This window comes from Oryx dammah, unplaced genomic scaffold, assembly GCF_014754425.2.
Source record: "Oryx dammah isolate SB20612 unplaced genomic scaffold, SCBI_Odam_1.1 HiC_scaffold_17, whole genome shotgun sequence".
In the NCBI taxonomy this organism is placed as follows: Eukaryota; Metazoa; Chordata; class Mammalia; order Artiodactyla; family Bovidae; genus Oryx; species Oryx dammah.
This window is the reverse complement of record NW_024070201.1, coordinates 21,199,458-21,220,042: the sequence shown is the minus strand read 5'-3', so window position 1 is coordinate 21,220,042 and position 20,585 is coordinate 21,199,458. Positions and strand designations below refer to the sequence as shown.

The 20,585-nt window shown below is 38.9% G+C and overlaps 1 protein-coding gene across 3 annotated transcripts in view; it reads right to left on the bottom strand.

Annotated features, from left to right (window-relative positions):
* Window positions 1-20,585, bottom strand: part of SIK2 (salt inducible kinase 2) — a 127,380-nt gene that overhangs the window by 30,753 nt on the left and 76,042 nt on the right. For all 3 annotated transcript variants that reach the window (XM_040257938.1, XM_040257937.1, XM_040257936.1), the window contains exon 4: window positions 12,501-12,662. In XM_040257938.1, coding sequence (XP_040113872.1) covers window positions 12,501-12,662 — 162 coding nt within the window. The remainder of the gene's footprint in view (window positions 1-12,500; window positions 12,663-20,585) is intronic.

The window sequence follows — 20,585 nt, the reverse complement described above, 5'->3', positions numbered from 1 at the left end:
TGATCTTGGGCAAATTACTTGATTTCTCAGAGTCTTGGTTTCCTCACTTGCAAAATAGAGACAATATCTACGCTCCACAAAGTGACTATGAGCAATATATAATGAGTATATGTAGATATGTGCACTTAAAGTAGATAATATATAATGCTTTAGGTATGCTATCGAAACACAGCAGGTGCTCAATAAACAGTAGCTGCTGAGTAAGCTACTCAATATGAGGGAAGAACAGCAATTCTGTTTTACTTATCTGTCTTCCCTATCAGACTAGACTCCTTGAGAGTGCAGAAGGGGGACTGTAACCCCAGACTCAGCACATTGACAGCCGTTCAGTGAAGGATTGCTGAATGAATATGTTGTCATCATCTCTTTTAAAAGTGCCAGAAGCTGATCTAAGCTTTCCTAAGATGATTTCTTCTTAATAACCCCATGAGGTATCCTTATTCTAGGAGGAAGTGAAGGTAGAATGTTAAGGACCTTGCTAGAAATTATACTAAGCTGCAGACTTGCAAGAGGAACCAAATCTGACTACAGAGCATTCACTGTTAACCACCTGTATGTCCTTCTCTGGCCCAGTGATATGTAGCTGTTTTTTGAACAAGTTAATAATTACCAGGTTTAAGAAGCAGCAATGGGAAGACACTTAAAAGTCTGTTTATTTCTTACTGGAATCTGGACAACTTGCTTTGTTCACAGTCTGCAGCTGTCTGCTTAAAGGCATATAGTGAAATAAGGGGTGAGCAAGAGGGATGAAATATGAAAACAGTAGAGCTATGCAGGATTTTTTATCATTATTTATTCATATGGAATGGGTTAATGTTTCAGCACATCAAATTCTTTCCCTCATCAAACATCTGAGTGCATACATGTGTCAACCATTCTACAAACAAAGATAGTCTCCCAACAATAGCAAAAAACCAAAGACCCCACATTATTACCTGACTTTTGAAAAGCATGAACTGTCACATGAGCATTCCTCTCTAAACCAGACCCAGACCCAACCCCTGTCCTGCTGGAAAGGAAACCTCCTTTTAGTTTAATGCCTAGTTTAATGTGTTCTCTGATGCTCCGACCTGCAAGTGAATACCTCAAAGATGGCTGCTATTTCCTCAGACACTTTTTTTGATTCTTGTTTCTCTGTCTTAGAATGTATGCCATGTTATGATGGATTCATTTTGATATTATTTAACTTCTAATTCTGAAATAAATTTAGATTTACTGACGAGTGGCCACAATAAAGTAAGAACTCCCTCTGTCCTTCATGCAACTCCCTCCTCTAGTATTAACATTTCATATAACTATAAATAATCAAAACCAAGGGTAACACCGATGCAACACTGTTAATTAAAACATGGACTTCATTAAGATTTCTCCAGTGGTTTCACTAATGTCCCTTCTCAGTGCAGGATTCCACATTGCACTTAGTTGTCATGACTTCTCTGTTGCTGTTTAGTTGCTAAGTCGTGTCTGACTCTGCCCATGGACTGTAGTCCACCAGGCTTGGTCTTCTCGAACTTGCAACATCTCCTCAGACTTTCCTTGTCTGTCTTGACTGTGACCAGGGCACGTCACATATTTTGTGGACTGTCTCTGTCTGGGTTTGCCAGGTATTTTCTCACGATTAGATTAAGATGATTACTTTTGGAGAAAAACATCACAGAGGTGATGTATTCTTCTCAGGGCCTCATATCAGGGGGAGCGGGTATTACGCCTTAATTACAGGTGGGGTTAATCTTGATCTCTTGATTAAGGTGGTATCTGCTGGGTTACCCCATTATAAAATTATTTTTCCCTTTGAAATTAATAAATATTTTAGAGAAGATACATTGGCACTATATATACCCTTTTCTCCTTAAACTTTCACCTATTAGTTTAGCACTCATTGGCAGATCTTGACTGTAGCAATGATCACTGTGGTGGTCTAATGGGAAGCTTTTGTTTCCTGTTCTTTCTACAGTATTAATTACAACTTTTCAAGAGTTGTCCCTTCTTCCCCTTTATTTATTGGTTAGATCATTTCTTTATTTTTTCCAACACTGTCATATTATGTTCATCATAAGTATTCACTTTATTCTTTGGATTATAATTCAATACTGAAAGAAGAAAGTGAAAGTTTAATAGCTCAGTCATGTTCAACTCTTTGCAACTTCATGGACTGTAGCCTGCCAGGCTCCTCTGTCCATGAAATTCTCCAGGCAAGAATACTGGAGTGGATTACCATTCTCTTCTTCAGGGGATCTTCCCAATCCAGGGATCGAACCTGGGTCTCCTGCATGGCAGGCAGATTCTTTACCATCTGAGACACCTTCTGATGCTTAAATAGTTCCAGCTTTGGCCACTAGGAGATAATTCAGGTTGGCTCCTGTATCCTTTCAACATGCCCCCATCTTTTAAAAATTTCTTTTTATTTTAAATATTTCTTTATCTTTTGGTACCAAAAGATGTAGCAGGCTCATCTTGTACTTTCCTGTCCCATCCCAGGAATCAACCACTTTTCCAAGGAGCCCTGGTTTCTTTTACAGAGAAATGGTATTCAAGAACCAAGACTAAGACCTCAATGTACTCACTGCAGCTGGGCTGTCATCAAACAGAAGAAACATATGTATGAATGCTTATCGTGTACACACACCCACACCCTATATTTATGTTGATTCCTTTCTATATGCATATGTATTAAGAAGAAATGTTAACCTATGAGTTCATATTGATACTTCTTACTCCAATTCAGGGTTCAGACTAGCATTATTTTGATATTATTTTTATTCATACTTGATTGACTAAACAACTCGACAAAATTTTGAAGGTATAAAGTTTTTTTCCTCTAGGTAATCTGTTATTTGTGTGGGAGTAATTGCTTGAACTCTCACTTATAACATACCTTGAATTTGTCAGATCAATCAAGATTTTCAACATTTCCTGAGCATAGCAGGGAAAAGACAAATCTTTCTCAAAGAACTCTTAGCTTCAAAATTTTAAGATATGAAAGCATATGTTTTTGAAGCAAAATGACAACTAGTCTTTCAGAAATCATTTACATCTTGCCTACTTTGGACTAGGCATTACACACTTGGTATTTTTGTATATATCATCTCAATCATGAATGTCCTTACCTTACAAAGGGGGAAACTGAAGCTGAAAGTGGTTAACTGAGTTGCCCAAACTATCTACAAGTGGCTTAACCAGTATTCAAATACAGGTCCTTTGAACTCCAGGCCAGGTGGGTTTTTTTGTTTTTTATTTTTAACTGTATCACCATCACTTTTCAGAGAAGTTTAACACAACTTAAAAATGGATGTAAGGCTATTATAAAACCTGGGGAAAATCCTTTACATTGTACAGAGACAAGAGATTTTCTAATTTATCCCTCTGCTAGCAGAACTTGACAAGTGAGGGCTTTCTCATCTCTACAATATTGAATGCTTTGTTAAAAGCATCCTTAACAAGTGAATGGGAATAATTAGGATGTTTACAAAGCAAATCTCAAATATACACCTACACTCATTTTAGAAATCCATATTTATTTTATTTTATTTTTTTTTTAATTAATTTATTTATTTTTAATTTTTACTTTACAATTCTGTATTGGTTTTGGCATAGATTGACATGAATCCACCACAGGTGTACATGCGTTCCCAAACATGAATGCATGACATGTTAAAATAGACACATCCTGTCCTTTTCATATGAAGATGAGTTATGGCATCTTATACTCTGAGGCATATACTCCAAGGTTTTACTGTGACGTTAGCTTTGGGATTTCCTGCTATATCCATATTTTCTCACTTGATTTTCATGTCACATAAATGTCAATAAAGAAAGCATTTGAGGTAGAGTTTCTAACTACAAAGCAGATTAATTATTGTTGACTAGTTCGCTCAGAAATCAACTTGGCCTCACAAGCTGAGTCCTCTAATTATTTATTATCTAACTAACCACTAACAGACCATGGATATATTTGAAAACAGTATTAGAACTGCTATTATTGTTTTCTGCTTTATATTTTTAAAGTGATTGATTGACCCAAATCTTCCTGATAAGAAAAACCAACTATTATTTCTGTTATCACTAAGTTACATAAATTTTCATTGCCCAAACACCATTAGCAAAGGGCTAATGTTTTAGGAATAACAAGGCCTTACAAAGAGTAAGCAACCTGACATCTGGTCCCATCACTTCATGGCAAATAGATGAGGAAACAGTGGAAACAGTGACAGATTTTATTTTTCTGGGCTCCAAAATCACTGCATATGGTGACTGCAGCCATGAAATTCAAAGACGCTTGCTCCTTGGAAGAAAGGTTATGACCAACCTAGGCAGCATATTAAAAAGCAGAGACGTTACTTTGCCAACAAAGGTCCGTCTAGTCAAAGCTTTGGTTTTTCCTGTGGTCATGTATGGATGTGAGAGTTGGACTATCAAGAAAGCTGAGTGCTGAAGAACTGATGCTTTTGAACTGTGGTGTTGGAGAAGACCCTTGAGAGTCCCTTGGACTGCAAGGCGATCCAACCAGTCCATCCTAAAGGAAATCAGTCCTGAATATTCACTGGAAAGACTGATGCTGAAGCTGAAACTCCAATACTTTGGCCACCTGATGCGAAGAACTGACTCATCTGAAAAGACCCTGATGCTGGGAATGATTGAAGGTGGGAGAAGGGGATGACAGAGGATGAGATGGTTGGATGGCATCACCGACTCAATGGACTGAGTTTGAATAAGCTCCAGGAGCTGGTGATGGACAGGGAGGCCTGGCATGCTGCAGTCCATGGGGTCGCAAAGAGTCAGACACGACTAAGTGACTAAACTGAACAAAGAGTAAATAAGCAGATCCTGATGATTACTGTCTGATGGGAACAAAGCACATCAGTGAATACTGTCAGAGTGAAACAGATCAAATATTAGCAGGCATACAAATCACCTGGGGAACCGCTGAAATGTGGTTCTGATTCAGGGCCTGGGGTAGGGGAGTTCAAGAGTCTGTAGTCCTAACAGGCTCCAAAGTGATGCTCATGCTGGTTCCCTGACCACTCTTCCAGTAGTCAGGACATAAAAGAATAAAACAGAGGTCGTGAAAAAGATACAGAAGATGTTGAACAGCTTGTCACTGTTTATCGTTGTGAAATAGAATTACTACTTTCAGGATTTAACATTTACGTGATAAAGACTAATAGAAGTCCTTAGGTAAACTATTTCAAGTCATTTTTTTAAAAAAGAAAAAAAGTAACCAAAACATTGAAAACCAGTCTTCAAGCTAAGAAAAAAGTAAATGATTTCCAGGAATCAACACAACCCAGGCAACTTTTAATCTCCAATAGTGTGTTATAATGTCTAATTTATAATTTTAAAAATCCTCCTACAGAGAAGCAGATGGCTTTAGTGTTAAATTTATCCTTGTTTCTAAAATTGCCAGTAGAATTCAGATATCCAGTCTTGCTGAAGAGTTACATGTCTTTTGCAGTTATTATAATAGGAGAGAAGAAGACAATTATGAGGAAATGAAAGCTGACAAATGAAAGGTAGTAGAGTGTGGAGCCAGACCGGACCCACTGCACAAACTGAATGCCCGTCAGCCATCGCTGACGTCAACGTGTATTTTGCTGCCCACTGGCAAGAGAAGGCCAGCTGCACAGTTCACTTCCAAACATCAGTCACCCCTCCCTACCTGACAGGAGGACACAAGAACAGTCATCACAGCTGACATGAAACGTGATCCTGCTAACCGTGGTGAGGCGTCTATTTGTCCAGTGAGAGAGTTTAGTGAGCTGAGAAGTGAATTAAATGCTCTTCCTCAGCCCAAAATGGAGTGGGGAGGAGGAAGGAAATGAAGAGGGGAGAAATAAGACAAAAGGAAACAGAAGCCTTTGAGCCACCTTCCATGATCCAGGCTTAATGCATGGCCAGGGCTAAGCAGGCTTGACGGATAAAGACAAGGCCTCACTCTGTTTGCTGATGCAAAGCTCTCTGCACATTTTACATAATACTAGTGGCAGGAGGATAACAAATGGAAGACTTTTAATAAATACTTTCTAACAAAACCTGTTTCAGCCTATCCCAGCCTCTTTTGGTTCCAGGGCAGAAAACTAGAATTATATATACAGAAATCTGATCTCCAGTTTTTCCAGTAAGCAGGAAGATTGCTAGAAGCAATCAGGAGAGATGATGGGCTACTTATAGATTACAGGTCAGTTCAGAAAGGAAGTATTCCTCTTGGGTGAAAGACAAGAGACCTGTGATGCACAGGTTAGATTTATTAGGCTTATTACACACAACTAATTATGCTGAAGGTCCCTCTTAGGAAAATATATTAATTGGCATCAAGCAGAAACAATTTAGAATATAAATGATAAACTTTCCTTTACCTCTGGATTTGTATTGATAAGACTTTAAGTCTTGGTAATTAAAAAGACATGGTGGGGGGGTTATATGGCTATCAATTTTTAAGATTTGTTTTCACATGGAATCAATTATACATCGAATACAAATACCTTTTACTGTTTACATGCTGCCAGGAATTTTAATTAACAATTTATTTAACAAACACTTAACTAGTACTAACTATGTACCAGGCACTGTTCTTAGAAGTATGCAAATATTAACTAATAACCACTATGAGATATGAACTTCCATCACTCCCTTTTAACTGATAAAGAAACTGAGGACAAAGAGATTAAGTAACATGTCCAAGGTCATGCAGCTAGTAAAGTGCAGAGCCAGGGTTCAAACCCACGTAGCCTGGCTCCAGAGCCCATAATCTTACCTACGAGCTCCCTGTGTTTAACATTATCACTAATCCTTACAATGTTCCTGACAAACAGATTAATCTCTGTTTAATAGATTTGGAAACCCAGGCTCGGTGAAGTTAAATAATCAGCCCAAGATCACACAGCTAACAAATGGCACAGCTAGAATTTGCACCAGTACCGTCTGATATCAAACTCCACGTGCTTTATGTGACGGCTTGTCTGACTGCTGATATTTTTTGAAAACCTTCTCTGAGTAATTCATACATATTAATTCTTATCTAAGTATTCATTGTAAGCATTTCAGATTAGGAAAGTTGAAAAATAAAACTAAGTGTTTTTCATCAATTTATTCTCAAGTTAATGCCCGCAGAGTCACAGCCGAAATAGCATGGAGGAAACAGTACTGCCATTATTAAAACTGATGAAAGCCCAAATTTCTTTGCATTCTGCCTCTGATTCTGAATGTCTCAACACTCGTATTCTGTGAAGGCTGGAGGTCTCATAATTGAGGTGATGAGCATATACAGGTGTGGGTGAATCCAGGGCTCACCAGTACCTGAAGTCTTTTACCCATTCAGTTCTGTTCAGTTCAGTTCAGTTTGGTTCAGTTGCTCAGTCGTGTCCAACTCTTTGCGACCCCATGAATCGCAGCACATCGGGCCTCCCTGTCCATCACCAACTCCCAGAGTTCACTCAGACTCGTGTCCATCAAGTCGGTGATGCCATCCAGCCATCTCATCCTCTGTCGTCCCCTTCTCCTCCTGCCCCCAATCCCTCCCAGCATCAGAGTCTTTTCCAATGAGCCAACTCTTCGCATGAGGTGGCCAAAGTACTAGAGTTTCAGCTTTAGCATCATTCCTTCCAAAGAAATCCCAGGGTTGATCTCCTTCAGAATGGACTAGTTGGATCTCCTTGCAGTCCAAGGGACTCTCAAGAGTCTTTTCCAACACCACAGTTCAAAAGCATCAATTCTTTGGCGCTCAGGTTTCTTCACAGTCCAACTCTCACATCCATACATGACCACAGGAAAAACCATAGCCTTGACTAGACGGACCTTTGTTGGCAAAGTAATATCTTCGCTTTTCAATATGCTATCTAGGTTGGTCATAACTTTTCTTCCAAGGAGTAAGCGTCTTTTAATTTCATGGCTGCAGTCACCATCTGCAGTGATTTGGGAGCCCCCCAAAATAAAGTCTGACACTGTTTCTACTGTTTCCCCATCTAATTCCCATGAAGTGATGGGACCAGATGCCATGATCTTCGTTTTCTGAATGTTGAGCTTTAAGCCAACTTTTTCACTCTCCTCTTTCACTTTCATCAAGAGCTTTTTTAGTTCCTCGTCACTTTCTGCCATAAGGGTGGTGTCATCTGCATATCTGAGGTTATTGATATTTCTCCCAGGAATCTTGATTCCAGCTTGTGCTTCTTCCAGCCCACCATTTCTCATGAAGTACTCTGCATATAAGTTAAATAAGCAGGGTGACAATATACAGTCTTGACATACTCCTTTTCCTATTTGGAACCAGTCTGTTGTTCCATGTCCAGTTCTAACTGTTGCTTCCTGACCTGCATACAGATTTCTCAAGAGGCAGGTCAGGTGGTCTGGTATTCCCATCTCTTTCAGAATTTTCCAGTTTATTGTGATCCACACAGTCAAAGGCTTTGGCATAGTCAATAAAACAGAAATAGATGTTTTTTCTGGAACTCTCTTGCTTTTTCGATGATCCAGTGGAGGTTGGCAATTTGATCTCTTTAGAGAAGCATGAAAGAAAATCTGATTTGAAAGCCAAGACTCTGTATTTATTAAAATAAACCATGTTTGATATTTCCATTCCATTTTCTTATAAACAGAGGCAAATATTTTAATTTAAACCTAGTTTTGGTTTACACTTCTCTTTAATTTCACTGTGTGTGTGTGTGTGTGTGTGCGAGCATGCGTATGTGCTCAGGCATGTCCAACTCTGTGACCCCATGGACTGTAGCCCCTCAGGCTTCTCTGTCTATAGAACTTTCGAGGCAAGAATACTGGAGTGGGTTGCCATTTCCCACACCAGGGGATCTTTCCAACCCAGGGATCAAACCCACACCTCCTGTGTCTCCCGCATTGACAAGCAGATTCTTTACCACTAGCACCACCTGCAAAGTCCAATTTCAACAAACAGCATGGCTAAAACAGTTTATTGATTCAGCCCATTTAGTAAGAGATGTTTATAAGCAGAATAAACACAGAATGTATAATTTGAGGGAATAATTTTTTGGTATTTTATTCTGAGGTTCTGTAATTTTTCCACGGAGCCCCATCTTTCCTACATGTGTTAGGAACACATCTACACCTCTGAGGGTGTGTGGAATCCTTCATGATCCCGCATGGCTACCTGTCCAGGCTCTTTTCCTATCACTCCTCACTGACGCTTCCTCTCCACTAGCTCTTGTCTGCAGTTTCCCTTCACACCGAGTTCTCTGGCCTGCCTGCCTCTGCCTGAAGCTGCCATCCCTACCTCACCTCCTCAGCTAACTCTCTTCCTTTTCCTTCTCCCTGCCAATCCCACCACAAATGCCCCCCTCCTTAATAAAGTCTTACTAATGCCTTTCCTCATTCTTCCAGGCACAATCTTCTAGCCTCATGGCTTGTATGACAATTATCTTTTCATGCTGTATTCACTTAAAGGTCTGGTTCTGAACAGATTAACTCCTTGAGGTAAGAGCAGAGTTGAGCTTTTTTGCACTGCTGTTGTTTTTGCCTCGAAACACCTGAATTTCTAGGACTTAGCTGAGGAGCATAGTAGATGCTTAATAAACATTTGCTGAAATTTGGGGTCAATGGTGGTGAGGGTGACAGAGAAAAAAATGTGGGCAGGAAGGAAATCTGAATGCTTAGCTAAACTGCATGTACATGTATGTGAGTGTATCCACTTGTGAGACACAGAATCAAGGACGCTAAATGTATAAACATGGAATGCTAGAATCCAAAATTCAGTCAGTGAGCACTCCTTCAGGAATAACTGACAAACCAAGCTGGTGAGCTGCAAGAAGCACTGATACCGTGGTCAGAGAGACCAGGCTTGAACTCCAGGGCTGCTGCTTATTATCTGAGGCGCCTTGGCAAGTGACTTAATCTCTCTTGTGTTTCAGCTTTTCGTCTAAAAACTGGCAATAGGTACGCAGCTCCTAGGTTGCTGTGAAGGTTCAGTGACACAAGTACATAGCAGGGTGCCTAAAGATAGTGAAGGCTCGGTAAACGTTAGCTGTTACACTAGCTTCACCAGAGAGAACAACTGTAGGTTTCTGACATTTTACCTGTCTTCCAGATGAAAATGAGAGGATTTTGAAGTTCAAGTATTCAAAAATAAAAATAGCAAAAACAAACAAATAACTAGATTTCACATAATGATAGAAATACTAAGTTTATCTACCTACAGGTGAGAATTACAGAAGACATTATTGTAGCCAGGCAAAACTTGGTTATAACCTTAATGGAATATTCTGCATATTCTGTTTGCAAGTTTCTTTGGTGCTCTATTTTGACATGTTTGTGACAGAGCACAAAATTCCTATAATATATGACTCCCACTTATAACATTTCTTTCTCTGCGTGAAGTGACTCCCAGAACTCCTTTAATAAAGGTATTGTTTTTTACAGAGTAAAGAACCGCCCCCCTCAAAAAAAAAAAAAACAAGAGCTTTCTCTAACAAGGACAACTTTGGGGCAGCTGATGCTTTCAAAGAGAAGTAAACAAAAAATTCCAGTGGTGTGCACTACAGAAGGTTTGCAAAAAAAAGTGAAATGAATGGGACCAAAGGAAGGGCCACAAGAAAATGAAAAGTGGGAGAAATGAATATACATTATAAATTACAGAATCACTAATACTGCATTTAAATTATATAAACACTAATACTATATTTTTAAAACAAAAAGACAAATCAATACAAATCTTTATATATATAATGGGAATGTAGCAAATTAACGTAAAAACACTGTCTTATTTAGGTAGTTCTATTAGAGGAAAAAAAAATCGAAGACTACAGAATGAAAAATCCATTACTCCTTGAAACATACATAACAGTGGCATTTAATATGAATTATTAAAATTAAAGTAAAATAAGTAAAAAAAGTAAGTAAAATTAATTTGTTTGCCTTCCCTAAATGCCCAAGACAAAAACTGATGATAAATGGCATAGAAATAGGCCAGCTAAATGCATGAATCAGAGGCTTCTCGCTTCTATTTTATACCACGATGCAGCAAATTAAGGCATTTACTTTGTCCCTAAACTTAGTCCAGTGGGTACCCACCCAAGTTAGTCATCCATTTCTTGCTCAGCTTCTCTCGTGTGGATGCCTGTCCCTTTTTAATAAACCTAGGACAAATTGCCACCTCTTGTAACTCTGCTAAACTTTTGCTTTGTGCCCTTGATGCTCTTCCAAAGTCTAACCGAAACAAACCTCTCTACTTCCCATACCTGCAGACTCTGCAGCTGCTTCTCTGGTGCACGCCCACATTTTCTTAACTGGACAAATGCATCAGATTCCTGATTTAGTCTCCTGCCCAGCCTCACCCACATCTGCCACCTGTCCGCACTCTGTGGCAGACTGAGACATCCTTCCAAAATGCAAATCTGGTCATCTTATCCAGTTCTGCTCCATCCCCACCCCACCCGAAAAGCTCCAACAAGTTACCTGCAGAATAAACTCTACTGTCTTTTTCATCGTCTTCAAGACTTTTCATATTCTGACCATTGCTGACCTGCTCTTCCTGCATCAACCCCCTCATGCCTACAGATTTTATATTTACCTAATAGTCAGCAATCATTCCCCACCATTTCAATCTCAATCTCTTTCTCTCTCTTTTACCTGTGATATTTACACAGTTGGCCTGCCTGTCTGTAATATCCTACTTCTGTTTATCTCCCTGGCAAGCTTCTGACTCATCTTTCAAGCTTGAATTCAAGTAGTTCCTTCTCTGTGCATCAGGGAGACTGATGTTCTGAAACTTGTACTTTATTGGAGTCTGTATTACAGTTTTGGGCACGTATCATGTTGTCTTTTCATTATTCTTACTTCCCCACTAGGCTTTTAAGATCACAAGAAATGACTTTTTGATTTGTATCCTTAGTACCTAGCACAGCACAGTACCTGACACACAAATACTGACTGACTGAATGAGAGTTTTGACCACGTGAATAAGTAAACTTGGAATATAAACTATAAAAGTCTTTGTTAATTGTGAAAAGGGTAGGAGGAAGAACTAGCAAAAATAATCTTATTCTCCATGTTGTAAGTCAAAACCCCACTGTATCAGAAGAAGGCAAGGTGCTTCTGTGTCCCCAGCACTCTCATTCTCCTGCGCTCACCTTCTTTGTCTTATTTCTGTCTGCGACCTCTCTCCAGCCAGCAGTCATACTGAAGAGAGCAGGGCAGAGTGCCGCAACCTTCACTGCTCCTGCAGCCCCCTCGGCCTCTCCAAACACTCACACTCTCAGCGGAGCACCACAGAGGAGCCTGAGCACAAACCAGACTGAGGATGCAGATCAGAGCCCAGTCGGAGTCCTGTCACACTGCATGTTGAGCTTAGTTCCCTTTTTTCCCTTACTTTTCATTACATGCAGGACTAAGGAACAGATAAAATACTCTGGAGGGGGTGATGTCCCAGGTAGGAGCGCTCCTGAACCTCCGCGCTCCTGAACCTCCGCCTGCAGGTCTGTTTGCGCACCCCAAGCGCTGCGGCTCACGCCTGACCGCGTCAGAGCCAGCAGTGTCCCAGTTACCTGCTATCTTGATATTCATGTTGTTGTCCAGCAGGAGATTTTCAGCCTTGAGGTCACGGTGCACAATCTGCCGGCCGTGACAGTAATCAACAGCAGACAGGATTTGCCAGAATTTGCGCCTGGCCTCAGACTCATTTAATCGGCCATGGTTAGCAAGGTAGTCTGTAAAAGGAGAAAGAATTTAGAATTACTCACACACACCAAAACAAAAAAACACAACCCACTGTTAGGGTTTTTTTCCCCCTCAAAAACTTCTCTTAATAATGAGAGTTAGGGTTGAAGTAAAACAGTTTCCAAGTTCCTTGTCCTGAGAAAAATAACTCCAATCACATTTCACTGGAGTCTGGATAAGCGGACAGAGCCCAAGACCAGACAACAGCAATTGGCATAATACAGCATAATTCAAAAAGCTTCTTTAGGTTAAGAGGTACAAACTAATATGTATAAAATCAATAAGCAACAAGGATATATTTACTGTACAGCACAGGAAAATACAGCCAATATTTTATAATAATTTTAAATGGGGTATAATCTGTAAAAATATGGAATCAATATGTTGTACACCTGAAACTAACAATACTGCAAATCAACTAGACTTCAGTAACACAACACCGTAAATCAACTATACTCCAATAAAAATTAAAAATAAAAAAACTGTACTTCAATTTTTTAAAAATGCATTTTAAAGCCTCAACATTCTCTTTGCTCTTTGTAATAAATTTTGAATACTTTTCCTAACCATCTTTTAAAAATAAAATTTATTTAAAACAAAGAACATAAATAAATTCCTGGACTTCTCATCAGACAAGGGATATCCTTCCTTTAAACAACCATTTGTGAAGTTACTGGACAAACCATCTGTAATAGAAGATACAACAGTCCCTGGAAGTAGCTTAAATAATTCACACCTTGTTATCTTGTTCAGAGGAGCAATGCTGATCTACCCTAAAACATGCAGACATGTTCTCAAAACCATGTCCTCTAAACAAGTATACTTTGCAAGATACATTAGCTCTTTCTGTGCAATATTATAATATCTATTAAAGTATTTTATTTGAAAATTAATTCTATATGAGTTCAATAGAACTAAACATTACAATTTATTCAAGTTTTACCTGAAGATCTGAAAGGCCTCTGACATGATCTTTTCAGGAAAATGGGGTCAACATCAAACCTGAAAGGCTTTTCAGTTTAAGATTTTTTCTGAAGTTAGGAACTGTATGAGTGTATTAATATTCACAGTCATCGTCACATATTTTCTGCTCTAGGCTTCGTGGTTTTACTGGTTTTCTAATTCCATCTTTTTGGCTAATGCCATCCTCAATATTTACTATAAAGTTTACTAACATTTGTATAGCACTTTACAGTTTATCAAGCATGTTCATATCACAGTATCTCACTTAATCTTCCTAAAAGTCCTCTATGATAACTATTACTCTAATTCCCATTTTGTAGATGAGGAAACTCAAGACACCAAGTAATCTGGCTGAATTCAGACAATTGGTAAGTGCATGGTTGCTCTGGTACTAGAACCTTTGAAAAACATATTTAGAAAACTGTATCAAACTTCTTTATTAGACTCCTGCTAAAGTCCTAAATATCCTTTCAAAACCCTGCTCAAAAGCCACCTTGCCTTGAAAGAGTTCCTCATCTCTCAAGTGAAAAAGTGAAGTGAAGTCACTCAGTCGTGTCCGACTCTTTGCGACCCCATGGACTGTAGCCTACCAGGCTCCATCCATGAGATTTTCCAGGCAAGAATACTGGAGTGAGTTGCCATTTCCTTCTCCAGGGGATCTTCCCGACCCAGGGATTGAATCTGGGTCTCCCGCATTGCAGGCAGACGCTTTACCGTCTGAGCCATCTCTTAGGTAGTATTTAATAATCGTTCTCCTCTGGACTCCTCCTCACTTACACCGCACTAGCTCGTACTTTCATTATTTGTATGTACAGCATAAACATCTAACGTGCAGACACATGCAGCCCTTATTCTAATACTCTGTGCATTAGAAAATATAAAAGATCCCTTCCTTTAAGCTTCTTGAAGATAGACCCGTATCATTCTCTTCTGTACTTCCCACACTGTTTATACCACTATGCACAAAATAGCAGAGGTAAAATACTGAATACACAGCTGACTAGGGTCTTAATACAGATGGTATCATGAACCATTCCAAAAACAATATGATGAAAGTATGGAGCAGGAGTGCTCTACTCTACATGTTACAGGCTTTAAATGTGAGTGAACTTTTATATATTTTTATATATGTACTGTTAACAGACTGAGATGAGTTTGTCACAACTCCCTTTTGCCTTTATCGAGCACACAGTAGCCATTCATACTTGTAAGAGGGGGAAAAGGATCACTTAAGAACAAATCTGTAGACTTTTCAGCCAAAATGTCCAAACTATCATCAGAGTGACTCTAAATACATTGGCAAGGGAACAATGTGCTTTCTATTCATAATAGTAAACTGGAGCCTCATTTCTCTGGATGAGCAGGGACACAGGTTAATTAAGGGCAAATGCAAATTCCCAAGGGGAATGCAGTATGTTTTATGTAAGGGATTATCTTTTGACCAGTTAGTTATAACCTTCCTAAGAGTCTAGATAAATGCTACTTAAACTGTATCACTAAATGAGACAATCTTTCCACAGACAAATGACTGACTTTTCCAAACAGAATTTCTTCCTGTTGAAAATTCTGAGTCAATGTGGATCAATGGAAAAAATTTTTTTGAGATTTTTGACAACACAGAGAAACTTAACAGATGCAATATGAATAAGTACATGTAAATATATGTAGAAAAATAACCCAAACTATTGCCTACAAAATGAATCCTGGGATGCACAATAGAATCTACAGTAACTAATGGTTTTTTGAAGTGATCAGTCCCAACTGGAACTACTATAGCCAAGGGTGTTAAAAAGCTTTGTAGCTTGGCAGGAAGGGATTGTCTGTAAAACAAAGTAGGGGTATGTCTGAAGCTACAGTCATCACATGTCAATAAACCTATAACACTGTGAGAAAAATGACAACATTCATGTTCCAGACAGTAAGACACCATTTACAGAGGTGGAATTTTCACTTCTTAAGCAAAAATCCCAGCAAGTATTTCAGCATATCTATGCTCTTCCCTACTCTTTATGATTTCTGCAGTGCAGACAACCCCCAGAACTAACCCCCAGACATCAGAAATAACTGAGGTAAAAACCTGTGACTGCAAATTATCATCCCCATGAGGGGCACTGTTATTAATCCAACTCAAATTAGTGCACAAGGTTTAAAGATAACATGCAAAAAGCACGTATTTCAGATTAAAAAACTACTTAATTACGGTTACAGAAAAAACTTATAAGTGAAATAGGAATTCTCTATACGAACTGCCTATTTATTTTTGATGAAGGGGTAGTTCTAAAAAATTCTTTCTTAGGTTTGCATTTGTTCTGATTGTTAATTTTATGTTTTTTTGGTGTTAATAACAAAACTTTATTTTTTTTTTACCTTTTATTTTATTTTTATTTGGTTTTGCCATACATTGACATGAATCCACCACAAGTGTACATGCGTTCCCAAACATGAACCCCCCTCCCACCCCACTCCCCAATAACGAAACTTTAAAAGGACTTATGTATTTGGCTGCACTACGTCTTAGTTGTAGCACGTGCAGTCTTTGGTCTTTGAGCAGCAGCAGCATGCAGATCTTTAGCTGCAGCCTGTGAGACCTAGTTCCCTGACCAGAGATTGAACCTGTGCCCCCTGAGCAGGGAACAAGGAGTCTTAGCTACTGGACTGCCAGGGAAGTCCCAACAAGCCTTTTTAAGGATATATTTTGTACGTGTGAAAGTGTTAGTCACTCAGTCATGTTGGACTCTTTGTGACCCCTTGGACTGTAGCCCACCAGGCTCCTCTGTCCATGGGATTCTCCAGGCAAGAATACTGGAGTGGGTTGCCATTCCCTTCTCCAGGGCATCTTACCAACCCAGGGATCAAATCTTGGTCTCCCACACTGCAGGCAGATTCTTTACCATTGGAGCCACCAGATAAGCCCTATATTTTGTATGTCCTTCTCCCCCAGTTTTGCTCTTATGATTGATTTTTATCGTATTTTGATAAACATCACGGTCTGTGACAGATTGGCTAATCAAAAAAAACACTGGTCTTTCAATACTGACAATTTGAGAAATATTGGAACAGACAAGTAAACAAGCAATTACAATAAACTGTGGTAAAGGCTGGGCTTCACTGGTGGCTCAGTGGTAAGGAATCCGCCTGCAACACAGAAGCCACAGGAGATGCAAGTTCAATCCCTGGGTCAGGAAGATCCCCTAGAGGAGGGCATGGCAACCCACTCCAGTATTCTTGCCTGGAGAATCCCATGGACAGAGGAGCCTGGCAGGCTATAGTCCATGGGGTCACAAAGAGTCGGACACAACTGAAGTGACTTAACATGCATGCACGTGATAAAGGCTAACACAGGAATAAATATATCCTAGTAAGTATTTTCGCATTTGAAGTTTAATTTTTTTATTACAGAAGTTTTAAACATACATGAAAGTGGGAAAAACAGTATAATTCTCCAAACTGAAAAGTTATCAACATTTTGCCTTATTTGCTTCACTTATCCTTTTTTTCTTTCCTTTATTCTTCCTTGTGAAAGTGAAAGTGTTAGTCACTAAGTTGTGTTTGACTCTTTGTGATCCCAGGACTGTAGCCCACCAGGCTCCTCTGTCCATGGGATTCTCCAGGCAAGAACACTATAGTGGGTAGCCATTTCCTTCTCCAGGGCATCTTACCAATCCAGGGACCAAATCTTGGTCTCCCACATTGCAGGCAGATTCTTTACCATCGGAGCCACCAGGAAAGCTATTCTTCCCTGTGATACGGTTTATTTCACACTCCACCAACACTGCTTTAATGTCCCTGGAAACTTTCTCAGTTCTCATCTCTTATGACCTTTCAATTATTAGTTTATACTTAATTGGTTCTCAAAATAAACATCTCTTCCTGGTGATTCTGTGTTTGTCTGGTTTTTCTCCATCTCTTTCACTAATTGTCTCTACTTTCTCTTCAATCACATAAGACTACCATAGTATAGTTCTGGCCTTTTGCTGTTCTTTTCCTATGCTCCTTCCCTCATAGAATTAATCTAAACTCTTACCTTCATAGGGATAATCTTTGATCTGCTTCATTCTTTCTTTTTTAAATATATTTGGCTGCGCTGAGTCTTTCCCGTGCTATGAGATCTCTTAGTTGTGGCATTTAGTTCCGCAACCAGGGATCAAACCTGGGACCCCGGCATTGGGAGCAAGCAGTCTTAGCCATTGGACTACCAGGGAAGTCCTGGTCTGCTTTATTCTTAACTGGATGATTTTAGTTTTCTTTCACATGCTTCTCATTTATTGCCAGTCTCGGGGGTACTTCTTCAGTCACTTCAGTCAAAATATGTTGTAACATCTGACCTGGAACTTTCTGGTCACAAATTCTATTGAGAATCTAGTGAAAATTATACTTACATACAAAGACACATGTAAAATTTTATGTGCAATTTCAAGGGGGTCTATAAAATCTTAATTTATTCAAAGTTAGGAAATTCTTCCTTAAGGGATTTCATTCCCTGATTAGAACTTCCTCTAGATCTAGCAAAGGGCTTCTCTTGTGGCTCAGCTGGTAAAGAATTTGCCTGCAATGTGGGAGACCTGGGTTAGATCCCTGTGTTGGGAAGATCCCCTGAGGAAGGGAAATGCTACCCACTCCAGAATTCTGGCCTGGAGAATTCATGGACTATACAGTCCATGGGGTGGCAAAGAGTCAGACATGACTGAGTGACTTTCACTAGATCTAGCAAGCACATTTAACCTTTCAATAACTAACACAATTGAGGACCTACACAGATTTTCTTTCTGCTACTGTGGTGTTATCAAGACTGAGTTCATTTTTCTTTTTATAAACTTCACTACCACCTTCCAAGTCACTATAACTATCATCTTACAGTCACTCAACCTCAAAATTTCAAGCATCATCTTCTACCAACCCCTGAATTAAGTATAGCTAAAGCCCCAATTGGGCTTCCCAGATTGTTCAGTGGTAAAGAATCCGTCGGCAATGCAGGAGCAGCAGATGTGGGTTTGATCCCTGGGCTGGAGAAAATCCCCTAGTGGAGGAAATGGCAACCCACACCAGTATTCTTGCCTGGAACATCCCATGGACAGAGGAACCTGGCAGGCTACAGTCCATGGAGTTGCAAAGAGTCAGACACAGCTGAGCGACTGGACACGTGTGAACACAAAGCCCCAAAAAGTAGGTTTCAAGATTTAAGTTTTACATGGTATAATTAATGAAAATTTTCACCTTGCTTTTATAGGAGTCTAGATTTCACAGCACAGTGCATGACTGTGCTCATATATGCTCAGTAAATCTTAGCTGCTACCATCACCATGGTTGTCCTCATCAGCACCACCACCACCCCACGCAGCACCCCTTGTCTTTCCCCTGGGATAAGGAGCAGCTTTCCAAGGCTCTTATCAAAGTGGAGAAACCCAGTCAGGTGACTCTTCTCAAATTTCAGGAGTGTCAGACTCTTTGAATGACTAACTTAAAGGTTAACGCTCTTCCCCCAGAAATTATTAGTATTCCTTAAAGCTGGAGCTGGGTAATAGATGAAAAGATTAATACATTATGCAATTATATACTTAACGGATTTAATTTGTAATTTCATCAATCTGTAATCTGGGAGTAAAGTAAAAATGTTGATGCCAATTTAATATTCTATGGTGAAATAGCCTTAAAAAAAAAAAAGACAAAAAACCAAATGACCTCAGATGATTAAATCCTGGTCAGACATTCCTAACCCACAAATTTACAGACTAAATCTGAAGACAGTGTTTTATGGAATCTGACCATTATGAATCCTGAAACTCTAACAAGGTAATCAAAATTGGTTCATTTATTCTCTTCAAAATACTCTGAAGATCCATTATCTTCAAGCCCCATATTCAAATCTTTATTCATCTTTTCCTCTAACATTCCTTTCCTTTAATCAGTACAAAGTATCACTATAAAATAAAACCATCTCACTATAAATTAGGACTCTGGTCTTAGTCAATTTAGTCTGTGCTGGTTCTAACCAATCACTCTTGGATAAAATATAATTAAGAAAGGGAGGTTCATTAAACAAAAACCCGAGAAACAGTTTTTAGCACGTTAATACACGTACTACCTTACACTTGTAAACATGAACAGAAAATAGATTAGTTGTATGATCTGTATTGAATTAGGATAACGAGGGTTATTCTAATTTAAAATACTAGACTATAATATTATTTATACTATTAAACTACATTAAACTTTCCATGTAGATACATTTATGAATATTAAACTATAGATTTTTAAAACATTTTGCTTTTCTCTGTTTGTTTCTGTAAGTACATAATCATTTCAAATTGGGAGTTTGTCAAAAATTAAAGGAAATTGTTGCTTGTGGTATACTCTGGCAATTTAATTGTGCTTTCAGCAATTTCCCTACATTAGACTGTTTGCATCTGTTCTTCAAGCTATGTGTAACTACTGAAACAAACCACAGTCTTCTGAGAAGTAAGATGAGCTTTTAGTTACAGAGCTGAAAGTTTTAAAGATTATTTACAATCAACTTCTTTGACTATACATTTAAGTTTTCAGTGATGATTAAAAGTAAATATGGTCAAACTTTTCTAATGTTATTTGTAAACCCCACAGAGAAGCCAACAGATTGTGATATCTGATGACAGTAATGGACACAAGCAGATGACTTCAAAAATTGTTTTATCTTTATAAAAATATATAAGTAAAATAAATTTCTGATTTCCTTGTACATAGGAAGACATCAATATAGCAGAAAAGGTTATGGAATCAGACAACCCTGATTATGAATGCTGTTTCTATTTTTCACTGCTGAATAACACTGGACAAGTTATTTAGGCCCCTGTCTACCCTGACTTTTCAGTAATAAACCTCAAATTTGTTCTTTGTGGGAATGTCCTACCTTACCTGCTCCTCAGATGAAGTCTAACTTTATTGCATAGAACCTTTTTAAGAGTATTTTATTTCCA